The sequence below is a fragment of the Schistocerca americana genome, chromosome X, assembly GCF_021461395.2.
Source record: "Schistocerca americana isolate TAMUIC-IGC-003095 chromosome X, iqSchAmer2.1, whole genome shotgun sequence".
Taxonomy (NCBI): domain Eukaryota; kingdom Metazoa; phylum Arthropoda; class Insecta; order Orthoptera; family Acrididae; genus Schistocerca; species Schistocerca americana.
This window is the reverse complement of record NC_060130.1, coordinates 895756175-895772132: the sequence shown is the minus strand read 5'-3', so window position 1 is coordinate 895772132 and position 15958 is coordinate 895756175. Positions and strand designations below refer to the sequence as shown.

Genomic DNA, 15958 nt, shown 5'->3' with positions numbered 1-15958 from the left:
TATCAATCTCATTCTTAGACGTCTATATTTATTTTTGCCTGCTTAATTTGCTGCATTTTTACATTTTCTCCTTTCACCATTTAAATGCAATATCTCCGGTGACATCAAAGTATTTCTATTAGGCCTTGTTTTTTTACCTATTTGATCCTCTGCTGCCGTCATTATTTCATCTTTCAAAGCTACCCATTCGTCTTCTAATGTATTCTTTCTCCTCTTTCAGTCCAACGTTGTCCAATGCTCTGCAACTCTCAGCAACCACTGGTTCTTTCAAATTATCCACGTCCTGTCTCCTTAATTTCCTACCTTTTTACAATTTCTTCAGTTCTAAACTACAGTTCATAACCGATAAATTGTCCCTCCCCCTGGAAATGTATTACAGTTTAAAATCTGGTTCCTAAATTTCTGTCTTACCATTATATAATCAGTCTGAAACGTTCCAGTATCTCCAGGTTACTTCCACGTATATAGCCTTCGTCCATCATGCTTAAACCCATAAAATATACATTGTGTCCTATCCTCGTTGCCGTGATGACGCTACATACCTACTTGAAACACTATTTTGTACGTAATAGAATCAACATTACTTTAGATTACTTGATATCCAGCTTATCAATCTATGTCTTTTTCTGTCGTTAATTTTTAGTATGAAATTAAAGCAGCTAGTTTCTAAGTGCGAATGGTACATAACCATCACGAGTAAATAACTGGCTACCAAATTCGTAAATAAAAGCCTCAAAATGACAGACATTTTCCACAGAGATGGCAGCAACTAATTTACCCCAGCCATAGTTTCCTTGTTCAGCAATGGTGTATACTCTACAGAGTATTGAAAACTTTTTGATTATTAAAAACATGTGACGAGTAGAAAGTTCAAACTGCATTCATGGCGTTCATCACGTTTGCTTTCCCAGCGATCTCTCTACATAAATCTTGTATTCCCGACCTGAAATTTAAGATCCGTTTCTGATTGTCGAAGGACGCTGTTCTTGACCAGTTTGCAGGAAATTTTGGTAAAATTTCAAACATTGGCTTAAGTCTGCAACATAGGATGAAAACTAGGCGTCATGCCTCCAGTAGTTATCAGTATGTATGACAGGAGGATTATTTCTTTGCAATTCAGACATAAAAATTACAAATATCTATAGCTTCACAGTCTTAATCTTATGAAAATTTCCAATAGTCTAAGTTTAATAAATTCGTTCAAGAGCTGAAGTTACTGCTTATTCCTGCATTGTTAGCTACTTTGTGCACAACTGCCTCCAACGTATATGCACAAGTACACAATATCAGCATTTCGTTCCATTACTCTGTTCAGAATATTTATGAGTTTCATATTGGTTGTGCATTTCTATTGGGTTTGCAATCTTTATAAGCGATCGTGTTTTCAAAACGTCATCCTCAGTTCTTTCCTCAGTCAGCTTCTAATTTCCTTTTGTCTAATCTGTTTATTCTACAATTCTTTCCGTTTTTTCTCAAAATAAAAAGGTGTCCACTTGCAGGAAATTTCATTGCGTATTAAATTAACTCTTACTCATTTTACTAAGGTTTGAAGTTCATCTTTTCGTGCTTCCGTGTTTGTGATTTGAAAACTGGGTTGTTTTGGAAATCAGCCTTATGCAAACACAATTAGTTTATTTTTATATTTACCCAGACATGTTTCGACACCAGTGTGTCGTCTTCTGTGGGTCAAATTTTTATTTCTGTAAAGTACAATATCACATTTGTAATAATTTAAACTGCTGTAGGCCTAAGAAATACAATATTTACAATCTGGTTCGTTTGGTTTTGACACTCACCTTGAAATTACATCGCTAGCTCATTGACGTCGGTTTTCTGACAGCATGTCATGTGCAAACTATCCATGAAGAAAATTATTTGCCCCTGTTTTATTTACATAGAGATATAAATTAATTACAAGTGATTAGTTGGACAATGTGTAACTTCTGCATTTGCCGTATACCTCAAAATGTTCCCATGTCTCCATTTCTCTCCAGTATCCAGCTACAAATTTAAGACCATATTATATTACAGCATATAATGTAGTAGCCAGGCTACGCTTCACAATTTCCATTTATTCATCTATTTACCTTGCTTTAACAGGTATATAAAGATGTCGAGTCCATATCTAAACAACCTGATTATAATTGGATGTATGTTAACGTACAGCAGTGTCATATTTTTGGGACTGGACTCCACCTTAACCAGTGTTGAATCTTTTCCATACATTTGTACAGCGAGAGCGTGGCTTCTCATGGCTGGTTTTTCACTGGCATTTGGATCCATGTTTTCTAAGACCTGGAGGGTCCATTCAATATTTACTGACGTGAAGCTCAACAAGAAGGTAAATCAAAATTTCTACACTTTAGCATAATTTTTAAATACAGTGTTAACTATATTAATATCGCCTTTGATGGAGCTTACTTAGTTCAACTAGCACTCAGTGTCTTACGTTGGATTTTATAAACAATTAGACTTTACAGTGCAACCTGTGTTCATTATTATATTAGAACCATGCAATCTACAAATTACATAAATGTCTGGTCGATTCTCCTTACAGGTTATTAAGGACTATCAGCTCTTCATGGTAGTTGGTGTTCTCCTTGTTATCGACCTGGCAATAATGACGACTTGGCAGGTGACTGACCCATTCTACAGGGAAACCAAGACAATGGAGCCGTATGTAAGTGTCAACTCAGAAATCACTACAGGGAAATAAAATTAATTTTCACAACATGAGATATAATTTCAAAAATATTAGTACATCAGTACATTATCTATAAATGTAAGACTCAACTTCTATCGTTGTTAATCTTTGTCTCCATGGTTCTGTAAATTTTCAAAAGCTATCATTAAAAAACGTATCTTCAAGTATCTTCCTTAAGACATTGTACAGTGAACCGCGGAGAGTACTTAGCAAAATTATTAGTAGTTGCTTTTTATCTCTTTAAGTAGCCCAAAGAGAGAGGTGTGTGGAGGGGGGGGGGGGGGGGGGGGGGGATGATTCATGTACGCCTACTACGCACACAAATCTCACTTATCTTGTCTTTGTGATACTTATGAGGAATATTCGTGGATGTTTGACTGTTCTTCCTGAGATATGAGTACTAGTTCTCAAAATACATCCCGTAGCGTTTCATGAGAAACGAAATTTACATTTACATCCTTCGATCTTTTGCACAATACTTTCGAATGGAATTAAAACATTCATAATTAGTATTTGACTTCCTGGCCATCCAGCCAATCGATTAATTTTTGGGATTTCGGTCAGCTTTTTTTACCTATTTTAACAACGGAACATATACAAATTTTAACGGATTCAATTCATTTTCTTTATCAGTTCGGTTAAAACCTTCACACATACACAGAACACACAGCACACATGCAGTAATGACACATTTGTAATCTATGTTCATGCCGGAAGTGGGATTCGTAATCGCAAGCCACTTTCGAGATGTCAACCTGCTAAAACAGACCGCTTATAATACTACAAGCAATTTCTTCACTCGCTTCTTCAGGACGACTTGACGAGGATCCCAAACATTCTAACATTCATTGGTGTTATATATGACATACACCGTTAATATGATCAGTAGTATCTGAGATTATACACTGCCTGACAAAATAAACTTAAGCACCCATAAAATATGGTAGGATGTCAACGTAATTTCCTACACTGTACACATCATCGTCCGTATGTAAATGGTTAGACTTGCAATCCTCTGTGACAGGTAGAACGAACACACTTTAGTGTTTAGTTTTGTTAGCACATCTGGTAGGGTATACAACGGGAGAGAACAGCGTTAGATGTTGAGTGATCTCTGTGAAGAATATGTGGATGACGTGTACTCGAGTGAGACAGCGTTATCAGCAAAATGGTTCAAATGCCTCTGACCACTATGGGACTTAAATGCTGAGGTCATCAGTCCCCTAGAAGTTAGAACTACTTACACCTAACTAACCTGAGGACATCACACACATCCATGCCCGAGGCAGGATCCGAACCTGCGACCATAGCGGTCGCAGGTTCCCGACTGTAGCGCCTAGAACCGCTCGGCCACTCTGGCCGGCCGTTATCAGCACATGACAGTGTTTGGAAGGGACTTCATTGTGGGTCTCAATTTTGCCGCCTGTTGGAGTCGTACAGTATCTAGATTTGTAGAGCTTTGATCTGGCAGTGGCCCGAAGTAGGGCTGTATGGGAACGTGAGAGCAGGCATATTGGGCGTCAAGTTTTCGGTTGATCACCACCGACCACCACAAGGTCGGACCGCCGTATTGTGCGCCACGCACATCGTAACCCCTTCACATCTGCATCTGTCTTCCGATACCTCCCTGTAACATTGTGAGTCATACCACACTACTGGTCGAAGACTAGCAACAGTCGGAATAGGGAATTACCGACGCACACGTAGAGTGTGGTACCACCACAACACAAACGGCTGTAGCCGGGAAGCATGCACTGCTGATGAATGCTGTCGTATTGTATTCAGACATGAATCCTGTACTACACTGGAGGACCATCGTCGGCCACTATGGCTGTGGCCTGGAGAGAGGTCTCAGCCTTCCAATATTGTGGAGAGGCATATCTGTGTTACTTTTGGCACACGGTGAGGGGAGCCATCAGGTAAAACTTCACGTCACGCCGAGAAATGACTGATGGAACTGTGACCACACAGCGGTACATCACCGACATCCTGCGTCCTAATGTGTTAGCTCTCATAAGACAGTATCGTGGTGCTATTCTTTCAATAGGACAATGCTCGTCCACACATGGCACATGTCGTTATGATCAGTTTGCCTGAAGCTGAGGTACTGCCATGGCCTGCAAGATCTCAAGTTACGTCCCCGATAGAATATGCGTGGAATCAATTCGGACGTCGACTCCATCCCAGTGCCACTATCGAGGGCATGAAGGACCAGTTACAACAGTTTTTGTATGTCCATCCTTTTAGCAGGAGGTCTCTGGGACGACAGCCGTTTACTATCGTGACTAACAAAAACACCTACAGCCGTCCTTATGATTTTATTTTATTATGTCGCTACCAGTTTCAACGCTTCAGTGCCGTTTTTGATGCGGTACAGGTTGATATCACCCCCATGCATAACACATCAGTTGCCAGCATTTCTGGATACGCAGATAATATGTCAGAACTCCAGCCATCAACTGCCAACTTGGGGTCATTAAATGGGGTCCCTGGTACGTCTACCATTGTCTCCCACCCACAAACGATACAGAATCCCTCCGCCTTATAACGTACTACTGTCGGTTCGCCAACAGCACCCCACCAGCGATCTGCACCTTAAACAAGACAGTACACCACCCCATCGATCACAGAATCGCCGTGTGGTCTAGGGCGCCATGCAACGGTTCGCGCGGCTCCCCCCTCCCCCCCCCCCACCCCCTCCCCCCCCTGCCCTCGGAGGTTCAAGTCCTCCCGCCGGCATGGGTGTGCGTGTTATCCTTAGCGTAGCATCATCAAGAGATTTGTGCTTGCCTTGGACTCGATTTTGAGCAAGCTCCGCTAAATAAACGACTGTACCTGAGTCGATAAGCTGGCTCCTCGACTCGTTCCTCGTCTCGTGGAATTAAAGGTAACTTGCGTCGCCACAATCGTCAGGGCGTAAGAGGATGCCGCATGCTACATAGTAGATGTGTCTAATTCGATTTCTCATGAGTGAAAATCGCACCGTGAATTCCAATTAGAGCAGCCAGACATCCCAAGTACGAGAAGTTACCAGGTGAGATTCCCAGCGAATATTTCAGCTGGAAGTCTTGGAGATCACCTAACTGGACCACACATCTTACCAGTACCTTGGACAGTACACTCCCCTGAACTCATCCCTCATGACTTTTACCCCTGATGTTGCCTAAAGTCCCTCGTGTACTCAGCACCAGTACGATCAGTAACTGAGCTTATTGAGCGCATCTTTACGGCATTTGATACAATCAGAGGGGAGCGCAGAATCTTCTAAAGGATCAGACAAAACTTGTTTCGTCATTGAACATTTTGTAACGATGTTGGTCGTCGTCACATTGAATATTTATTCGAAAGTAGAGTAGCCACTGATTCCGTTTATAGTATTTGATAGGACTCTTCCCGCTTTTTCAATAAAAGTTTTCCAAACTATAGCAGTCTGGTGTGGTGTTACATTTAACCTACCGAGTGCATAGTGCTGTAGAAACTTTATTTCACATTTCCAGCTATAGGTTCCTTTTATCAGAAGTTCCAAATTTCATCCCCTACAGTCTCCTACAATTTTAAAACATCATTCTGTTACATCCTGTGTGTACGAGGTCAACAAGTTGCACGTCATCAATCAACGTACGTCTTAAATACGTCAGATGTGCAACTAAAAGTTAGGAGGACTTCTTACGCTACTATTACAGTTTTGTTCTTCAGGAAAGGCTTTCAGCTAAGTTCTGTTGGCAGAATTTGTTTCCATTATTCCGCATGGGTGATGAATTGTTGCAGACAGGTTTCCTACCAATCTGAAATGACACGTAACCGACGCTCCAGATCAATCCACAGTTTCACAGTGTGGTTTACGTCGTGGGTTTTAGCAGACCAGTTTAGCAAACCTAGTTGATTTCTTCGAACCCCCTTGCAGATATATCTTTCTTGGAAAGAAGGATTATCAGGCTGATGTACAAAAGGTTCGATTCTACAATTTTAACATAGTGTGACAAATGTCTTATTTTCTAAAATATTTTCATAGGCTCTCCCAGATCAAGCCAAGAAAACCAGTTATAGAGTATCGCACGACCTCCATCGAAATTCACTGTCGTTACCACACAGTCAGATACATCAAGCTTCCCTGAAGCTCACAGAAGGACATGTGAATGCCGTTACCAATTACTCAATAAAGCCTCCGTACACTGCTTTGCGCATCAGTGACAACATCATAAAAAAAGTTCCGTCGCCTCTCGACGGATCGTTTAGCCACTGACTGCCTTTAACGAAACTGCAAAGGACGTCCTCGGTAACTGTGGTGATCGGACGGGTGTTCATATCACCAGAGAAGATTCCCGGGTAGAGATAAAACCATAAGCTATTTTAATGAACATAAAATTAATTATTCACAACTAACATCTACGGGTGCAGCAAATTAGCTGAACACAAGTAAGTGATCTTCTTCATCGATAACTGATACTGAATAATTGTCTCTGAGAGTTCGTGTCTACTACAGTAACAGCTGAAGTAAATATTTTCGCGACAGACTTCAGTCATTGCAGAGTGCTTAATAGCAGAAGTCTAGATTCACGCAGACCTAGTCGTGGACGGCAATCTTTGGACACAAACTACTAAAATCATAAACAAACCAACAGTACCACGTCCTGATGTCCATAATCAACGGCGGGCCAATGTCGGAGGGGTGGAGTCACGGAGTCGAGGGCTGGCTGTTTGTAGTGGTTTACAGAAGCCTAACTTGCAGGATGGTGTGGCGGCTGGAACTGCTGGCTCCAAGGCTCGGTAGCTGCCTAAAAACTGCTCCAGCGGACGGATATTGTTTTACCCACTTGCTGGCACGTGACAACGCAAAAGCAAGTAGTGCAGTGATCGGCGTGCCTCTAGTGACGATACAAAATGTCGTCTGTATATTTATCAGACGCCGCTCGTCTTTGCAGTGTCCACCAGAGTTGTACACGAAAACAAACCGTTGTCACTGTTGTTGTCATTCGGGAATGTTTACATGTGGTTTCCCGTAGTAGTCTTTCCTTTAGGACTCGACCCGGCGGACGTGCTTGAGTTGCCAATGGACAGTGTGTCACAATACAGCAGTAATATAGTAGTTGACACACAAATGTGATGACTGGCTTGTACACTTCAGACTGAGAGAGTTAATGCAGTAAAGTGATTTTATTTGTTTTTGTGAGATTCGTGGTCCGAATTCCGTCCAGCCACCCAGATTTTAGTTTCCCGTGTTTTCCGTATATCTATTACGGTGAACACCAGGATGGTTACATTGAAAAGATCAGGATCGATTTCCTTCCCTGTCCTTTCTAAATCTGAGGCTGCGCTTCGTATTTAATAATCTCAATGAGCGAGGCAGTATAGTGGTCAGACACTGAACTCGTATTCGGAAGTGTGGCATTTCGAAGCCACATCCATGTATCCTAATTTAGATTTTCTGTAATTTCCTAAATTGTTTAAGACAAATTGTGAGATGGTTTCTTAGAAAAGTCATGGTCGAGTTCCTTCCACAATATGAGTTTGTCCTTCATCTCTAATGATCCTGCCGTCGATGGGACGTTAAGCCCTAACCTTCCTTCTTTATTAGCCTAATATGTTCGTCATCGGTGGAATGTTATATCATAAGTTTTCTTCTTTCCTTCCGTCCTCCATACACATCACTTTAGAGAGTCGGGGCATTTCTTCTTTTCGTGAGCATTAATGCCATCTAGGATGACCTCTACTGTGTTCGAAATTTGGCAATTTCTTTTATTCAACTTTGCGGCCCGATGCTCTTCCTGTTGCCGTAGTCGTCAGTTACCTTAGTCAGGGACGTAGTGTGTACAACCTCTCTGTGAACTGAGTAAAGTTTGTCGCTTTGTGTGACAGTATTTACTAAAGAAAGGACCTAGTCTTTCGTTACTAAGTAGTTAACATGGTGCGTAGATAAATTTAGTTAGTCAATAGTGTTGTAGTAATTAGTAAATTAGCTGGAAAGTATTTCTCTGAAAACAATTTTTAAATAAAATTATAGCAAAATACTTATTACAAACAAATGAAATACTGTTGTTTGCTTTACGTACATCGTCAATAAATAAATAAATCTGTATAAGTGTAGGTATTAACATGTTACTGTATGGGTCTCTATTTTTTCATGTTTTGGGACTAAATATTATAGAATCCAGATTTCCTGGACTCATCACTGAATTATCAATTGTCCCTTGTATTATATCCAGAGGCAATCTGATATCTTGAAAGATCATACGCCATACCATAACATCACCCGTTCTCGCAGTTAAGATGTCCCTCAGTGAGCCTCTGGTTTTCGCTATTCCCAGGGTGTATCAGTACCGATTTTAGGTTACCATCTGCGCCCAAACACCATGAAGCTTCGTCACTTAACGCTGGTCAAAACCATTATGCATACAGTCATACCAATTTCTCAGTAGAGAAGAGCGAAAAATCTATCACTGTTGATAGATTATGCCTAACGAACTCTTGGGGGACACATCATGTTGCACAGAAAGTTGCGATATTGCGCTGGTCAATGCAGCTGCTTAACAACGTCACTAAACGTCTTTAGTTGGTGAACGCGACGACCTCTGTTCCTTTATTCTGAGTGTGTTCCAGTATACTGAAACCACTCACTCTGTCGTTGCACTCTGTAACCCGAATGACCCAAGAAGTGGTAAATTTGCTGGAATCTAAGCATGTTCCCCAATTACTACAAAACGACCTCGTTGAAAAACGTTACTAGTTGATACAAAAAATTGGCCAGAGTGAGTTCGCTGCATATTTACACGGACGACTGCAATGTAATGGCCTTTTCAACCGATGTTTCCCGATTATTATACGCTCATTGAGTATAAGGATCATAAATACCATGTAAGTTGTTTTTATTGGTGTACTTTTATTTCAGATGACAGTACGTTTCTGTGCGCAGTTTTGTCAATAGGTGTGGAGCCAAAAATGATAGTATCGTTGAAGTAGTATAAAGTACACTTTGACTAACCATATTGTTTTCTTGATTCGCAGCCGCACCCGTCGAGTGAAGATATACTTATAGTTCCGGAAAACGAATATTGTCAGAGCGAAAGAATGACGGTTTTCGTTGGCTCGATTTACGCTTACAAAGGTCTTCTAATGGTAAGTACACTTAAAACTTCATTGAAATACTCGTTGTTGTTGTTGTTCTAAGTTATTACTTTAATCACAAGCGAAACAGTTTCAATTCCATGAAATTCATTGTTCCCAGTGTTAATGGAACTATGAGGCTAATATAGTCATGTGCGTTTCTAGAGTGAAGGGTCGCCCTGTGCTTCCGTTTTCCTCCGTCATCCACTGATGTCAGGATGCAGACGACCTGTCGAGCTTGTGAATAAGTACTTGCCCATCACTTTGTCTGTACAGAATTCCAGTAACACGGTATCCATTCCAATAAATATTATATTTATAATTCCTCGTAGCGTCCTCTATACCACGTCTACATCTACATACATAATCCGCAAGCGGCCTTGTACCACCACTAGTCACTACCTTTCCTATTCCACTCGTAAATATGGCGAGGCAAAAACGATTGTCTGTCTGCTTCCGTTCTAGCCCTAATTCTCTTGTATTTGTGATCCTTACGCGAAATGTTCGTTGGCGGCAGTAGAATCGTTCTGCAGTCAACTGAAAGTGCTGGTTTTCTATTATTTTTTTTTTAATAGCGTTTCGCGTAAGAGACGTCATCTTCCCCCCAGGGCTCCAGGGATTCCCATTTGAGTTCACGGAGCATCTCAGTAATACTTGCGTGCTGATCGAATGTATCGGTAACAAATGTAACAGCACGCCGCAGAATTACTTCGATGTCTTCCTGAAATCCGACCTGGTGCGGATCCCAAACACTCGAGCAGTACTCAAGTATGGATCACACTAGCGTTCAATACGCGGTCGCCTTTGCAGATGAACCACACTTTCCCAAACCTCTCCCAGAAACCGAAGTCAATCATTCGCCTTTCCTACCGCCGTACTTAAATGCTCGTTCCAAACCATATCGCTCTGCAACGTTCCGCCTAGATATTTAATCGACGTGATTGTGTCAAGCAGCACACTTCTAATGCTCTGTTCGAACATTACGGGATTGTTTTTATTACTTATCCGCATTAGCTTAGATTTTTCTGCACTTAGGCCAAGCTGCCATTCATCACAGCAACTACGAGGGTCATTCCAAAAGAAATGCACACTATTTTTTTTTAAATCCATCTTTTATTCTACATGTTTGAAAGTTTTACAGTGTGTAGACACATCCTTTAGGAACAATATTTTCATTTCTCCACATAATTTCCATCCCTCTCAACTGCCTTACGCCATCTTGGAACCAGCGCGTGTATACCCGCACGGTAAAATTCTGGACCAACCTGTTGGAGCCACTGTTTGGCAGCGTGCACAAGAGAGTCATCATCTTCAAACCTTGATTCACGAAGAGACCCTTTCAGTTTCCCAAAGAGTTGATAGTCACATGGAGCCAGGTCAGGACTGTAAGTCGGGTGTTTCAGTGTTGTCAATCCGAGTTTTGTGATGGCTTCCATGGTTTTTTGACTGACATGTGGCCGTGCATTGTCGTGCAACAGCAAAACATCCGGCTTTTGCCGATGTGGTCGAACACGACTCAGTCGAGCTTGAAGTTTGCATCAGAATTTATGGTGGTTCCACTTGGCATGATGTCCTTAAGCAAGAGTCCTTCGGAATCGATAAACACCGTAGCAGAAGGTGTGTTTTGAATTTTTTTTCTTGGGTGAATTTGTATGATGCCACTCCACTGATTGCTTCTTTGTCTCTGGTGAAAAATGATGGAGCCATGTTTCATCACCTGTCACAATTCTTCCAAGGCATTCATCTCCACCATTTTCGTACTGTTCCAAAAGTTCGCTGCATACCATTTTTCTTGTATCTTTGTGAGCCACTGTCAACATCCTGGGAACCCACCTGGCACAAACCTTTTTTAACGACAACACTTTCAGTATTCTGGAAACACTTCCTTCCCAAATCCCAACTAGCGTGACAATTCGTTCACTGTGATGCGTCTGTCAGCAGTCACCAATTCGTTAACTCTGTGCACATTGTCTGGAGTGTGTGCAGTACGAGGCCTGCCGCTGCGAGGACAATCCTCAATATTGCCGTGCCCGCTTTCATCACGTAACCTGCTTTCCCACCGATTAACTGTACTGCGATCGACAGCAGCATCTCCACACATCTTTTTCAACCTCTTGTGGATGTTTCCCACTGTCTCGTTTTCACAGCACAGGAATTCTTTGACAGCACGTTGCTTCTGACGAACGTCAAGTGTATCAGCCATCTTGAAGACATGCTGTGACGGAGCCACTCACTGGAACAGGTTGAACTAAGTTTGAAAACAAGCGGGAAGGATGTATCTACACACTGTAAAACTTTCACACATGCAGAATGAAAACTGTATTTTTACAAAAATAGTGTGCATTTCTTTTGGAGTGAGCCTCGTAGAAACTTTGCCTAAGTCATCTTGTATCATCCTGCAGTCAGTCACTTCCGACTCCTTCCCGTACACCACAGCATCATCAGCAAACAAAAAAAAAATGGCTCTGAGCACTATGGGACTCAACTGCTGTGGTCATAAGTCCCCTAGAACTTAGAACTACTTAAACCTAACTAACCTAAGGACATAACACACATCCATGCCCGAGGCAGGATTCGAACCTGCGACCGTAGCGGTCGTGCGGTTCCAGACTGTAGCGCCTGTAACCGCTCGGCCACTCCGGCCGGCCATCAGCAAACAACCACATATTGCTGTCCTCCTTGTCCGCCAAATTATTTATGTAAATAGAAAATAATAGCCGTCCTATCACACTCGCCGGTGCACTCCTGACGATACCCTTGTCTCTGATGAATATTCATTGTCGAGGAAAACCTACTGCATTCTGTTACTTCATAATTCCTCAAGCCACACACATATCTGGGAACATATTCTGTATATTCGTTCCTTGGCAGTGGGATAGCGTGTCAAACGCTTGCCGAATATCTAGAAATATGAAATTTGCCTGTTGGGCTTCACCCATACCTCGCACGATATCATGTGAGAAAAGGGCAATCTGAGTTTCGTACGAGCGATGATTTCTAAAACCGTGGTGACTTGTGGACAGAAGCTTTTCCGTCTCAAGAATTCTTAAATTCGAACTGAGAATATGTTCAAGAATTCTGCAGCAAACCGATGTTAAGGATATTCGTCTATTATTTTGCGGGCCCATACTAAAGAGTCTGTCTACACTACGCCTGTCCGTCCTCTGCTAGAGCAAGATGGGGTGCATAGGATCCTTACCAGACAGGATTGACGGAAGACGTCGAAAAAGTCCAAAGGAAGCAGCTCGTTTTGTATTATCGCGAAATAGGGGAGAAAGTCACGGATATGATAAGCGAGCTCGGGTGTTAAACATTAAAACAAAGTCGTTTCTAGTTCCGGCGAAATCTTTTCATGAAATTTCAGTCACTAATTTCTTCTCTTGATCATTTTATTGTCGCTAGCCTACGCAGGAAGGAATACAATAAGAGAAATCAAAGCTCCTACAGAAAACCTGAACTGTTCACTTTTCCACGCAGTTTTAGAGTGGAACGATAGAGAAATAGTTTGAAGGTGGTTTGAAGAACCCTCTGACATGCTCTTCAGTGTGAACGGCAGAGTAGGCATGCACATCGCTATGTAGATGTCGCTTGGGACTTTGCGCTGGTAGAGAGATTCGCGATACGTGCGAGTTAAGTAAGGGGCTAGTGACGTAGAGTTGTTGTTGTTGTTGTGGTCTTCACTCCTGAGACTGGTTTGATGCAGCTCTCCATGCTACTCTATCCTCTGCAAGCTTCTTCATTTCCCAGTACTTACTGCAACCTACATCCTTCTGAATCTGCTTAATGTATTCATCTCTTGGTCTCCCTATACGATTTTTACCCTCCACGCTGCCCTCCAATGCTAAATTTGTGATCCCTTGATGCCTCAGAACATGCCCCACCAACCGGTCCCTTCTTCTTGTCAAGTTGTGCCACAAACTCCTCTTCTCCCCTATTCTATTCAATACCTCCTCATCAGTTACGTGATCTACCCATCTAATCTTCAGCATTGTTCTGTAGCACCACATTTCGAAAGCTTCTATTCTCTTCCTGTCCAAACTATTTATCGTCCATGTTTCACTTCCATACATGGCTAGACTCCATACAAATGCTTTCAGAAACGACTTCCTGACACTTAACTCTATACTCGGTGTTAACAAATTCCTCTCCTTCAGAAACGCTTTCCTTGCCATTGCCAGTCTACATTTTATATCCTCTCTACTTCGACCATCATCAGTTATTTTGCTCCCCAAATAGCAAAAATCATTTACTACTTTAAGCGTCTCATTTCCTAATCTAATTCCCTCAGCATCACCCGACTTAATTCGACTACATTCCATGATCCTCGTTTTGCTTCTGTTGATGTTCATCTTATATCCTCCTTTCAAGACACTGTCCATTCCGTTCGACTGCTCTTCCAAGTCCTTTGCTGTCTCTGACAGAATTACAATGTCATCGGCGAACCTCAAAGTTTTTATTTCTTCTCCATGGATTTTAATATCTACTCCGAATTTTTTTTTTGTTTCCTTTACTGCTTGCTCAATATACAGATTGAATAACATCGGGGAGAGGCTACAACCCTGTCTCACTCCCTTCCCAACCACTGCTTCCCTTTCATGCCCCTAGACTCCTATAACTGCCATCTGGTTCCTGTACAAATTGTAAATAGCCTTTCGCTCCCTGTATTTTACCCCTGCCACCTTTAGAGTTTGAAAGAGAATATTCCAGTCAACATTGTCAAAAGCTTTCTCTAAGTCTACAAATGCTAGAAAGGTAGGCTTGCCTTTCCTTAATCTTTCCTCTAAGATAAGGCGTAAGGTCAGTATTGCCTCATGTGTTCCAACATTTTTACGGAATCCAAACTGATCTTCCCCGAGGTCGACTTCTACCAGTTTTTCCATTCGTCTGTAAAGAATTCGCGTTAGTATTTTGCAGCTGTGACTTATTAAACTGATAGTTCGGTAATTCTCACATCTGTGAACACCTGCTTTCTTTGGGATTGGAATTATTATATTCTTCTTGAAGTCTGGGGATATTTCGCCTGTCTCATACATCTTGCTCACCAGATGGTAGGGTTTTGTCACGACTGTCTCTCCCAAGGCCGTCAGAAGTTCTAATGGAATGTTGTCTACTCCCGGGGCCTTGTTTAGACTCAGGTACTCTTTGTAAAACCGAAATGGGCTTCCATCCGGACCCAGCGCCTTATTTGTTTTCAACTCTTTCAGTTGCTTCTCTACGCCAAGAATTCCTATTACTATCCCCTCCACACGGGAGGACCCTGAACTTTCTACACAGCTACCATGTGTCATCTGCGAAAATGTTCCTCGGAGACAGGGATGAAACATTAGTGAAAAGTCTTCGACATCGATTACTGTCTCTTAATGGGGAAGTTCTAAACGAAGCAGACGCCGGCCTTCAAAGCCTTCATTACATGATTGATTATCAAAAAACTGTTTCCAATCTGCCGCTGTTCCACACCCAGCAAGTTTCGGCGATTTCACGCGTTAGTAATCCAGATTTTCGAGGAGTGGAAGCGGCGGACGGCGTCCTCGGGCATAGGGAGAAAGCGCGCGCCTCCAGCGGCCGGAACAATGGAGCGCAAGAAAGTGACAGCCTGACAGACGCGGGAAAGGCGCGACGACTTGCCGCGGGTCAACGGTCGCCGCCAGCCAACCAGCCGACGCAGCCGCGGCGCGCTCTAGGTGCGCGTCAACGGCTCACTCCCTCGCGCATAGCCAATAGCACAGAGGAGCTCGACTCACTGCTCGCCATTAGTTAGCGAGGGATTAACCCACACAGTCGCCAACGAAACTTCCGCATTCGCTCTTTCACTATAGTAGGCCATAGCATCCGTTGTTACCATGCGCGTGTTATTATACCGGCGAATAACAACTTTAATTGTACACAGAAAACTTTCCATTATACGGGTTACTGTGGACCTGAGATTTCACGTATGACCAAATACCCGAAAAATCCAAAATTCACGTTTTTCTTACCGGAAACTGCTGTTAACTGTATTTACAAAACATGCTACATGTGGACACGTTTTGCCTTTGGTGCCACGCAGATTGTACACTATGTGATCAAATGTATCCGGACATCCTCAAAAACCTATGTTTGTCATATTAGGTTGCCACCTGCTGCCAGGTACTCCATATCAGCGACCTCAGTAGT

General features: G+C 42.4%; 1 protein-coding gene across 1 annotated transcript in view; it reads left to right on the top strand.

The window, feature by feature from the left end:
- LOC124556380 (gamma-aminobutyric acid type B receptor subunit 2) overlaps nt 1–15958 on the top strand; it is a 328860-nt gene that overhangs the window by 114736 nt on the left and 198166 nt on the right. The window contains exons 7-9 of the mRNA XM_047130343.1: nt 2101–2341; nt 2558–2680; nt 9707–9817. Coding sequence (XP_046986299.1) covers nt 2101–2341; nt 2558–2680; nt 9707–9817 — 475 coding nt within the window. The remainder of the gene's footprint in view (nt 1–2100; nt 2342–2557; nt 2681–9706; nt 9818–15958) is intronic.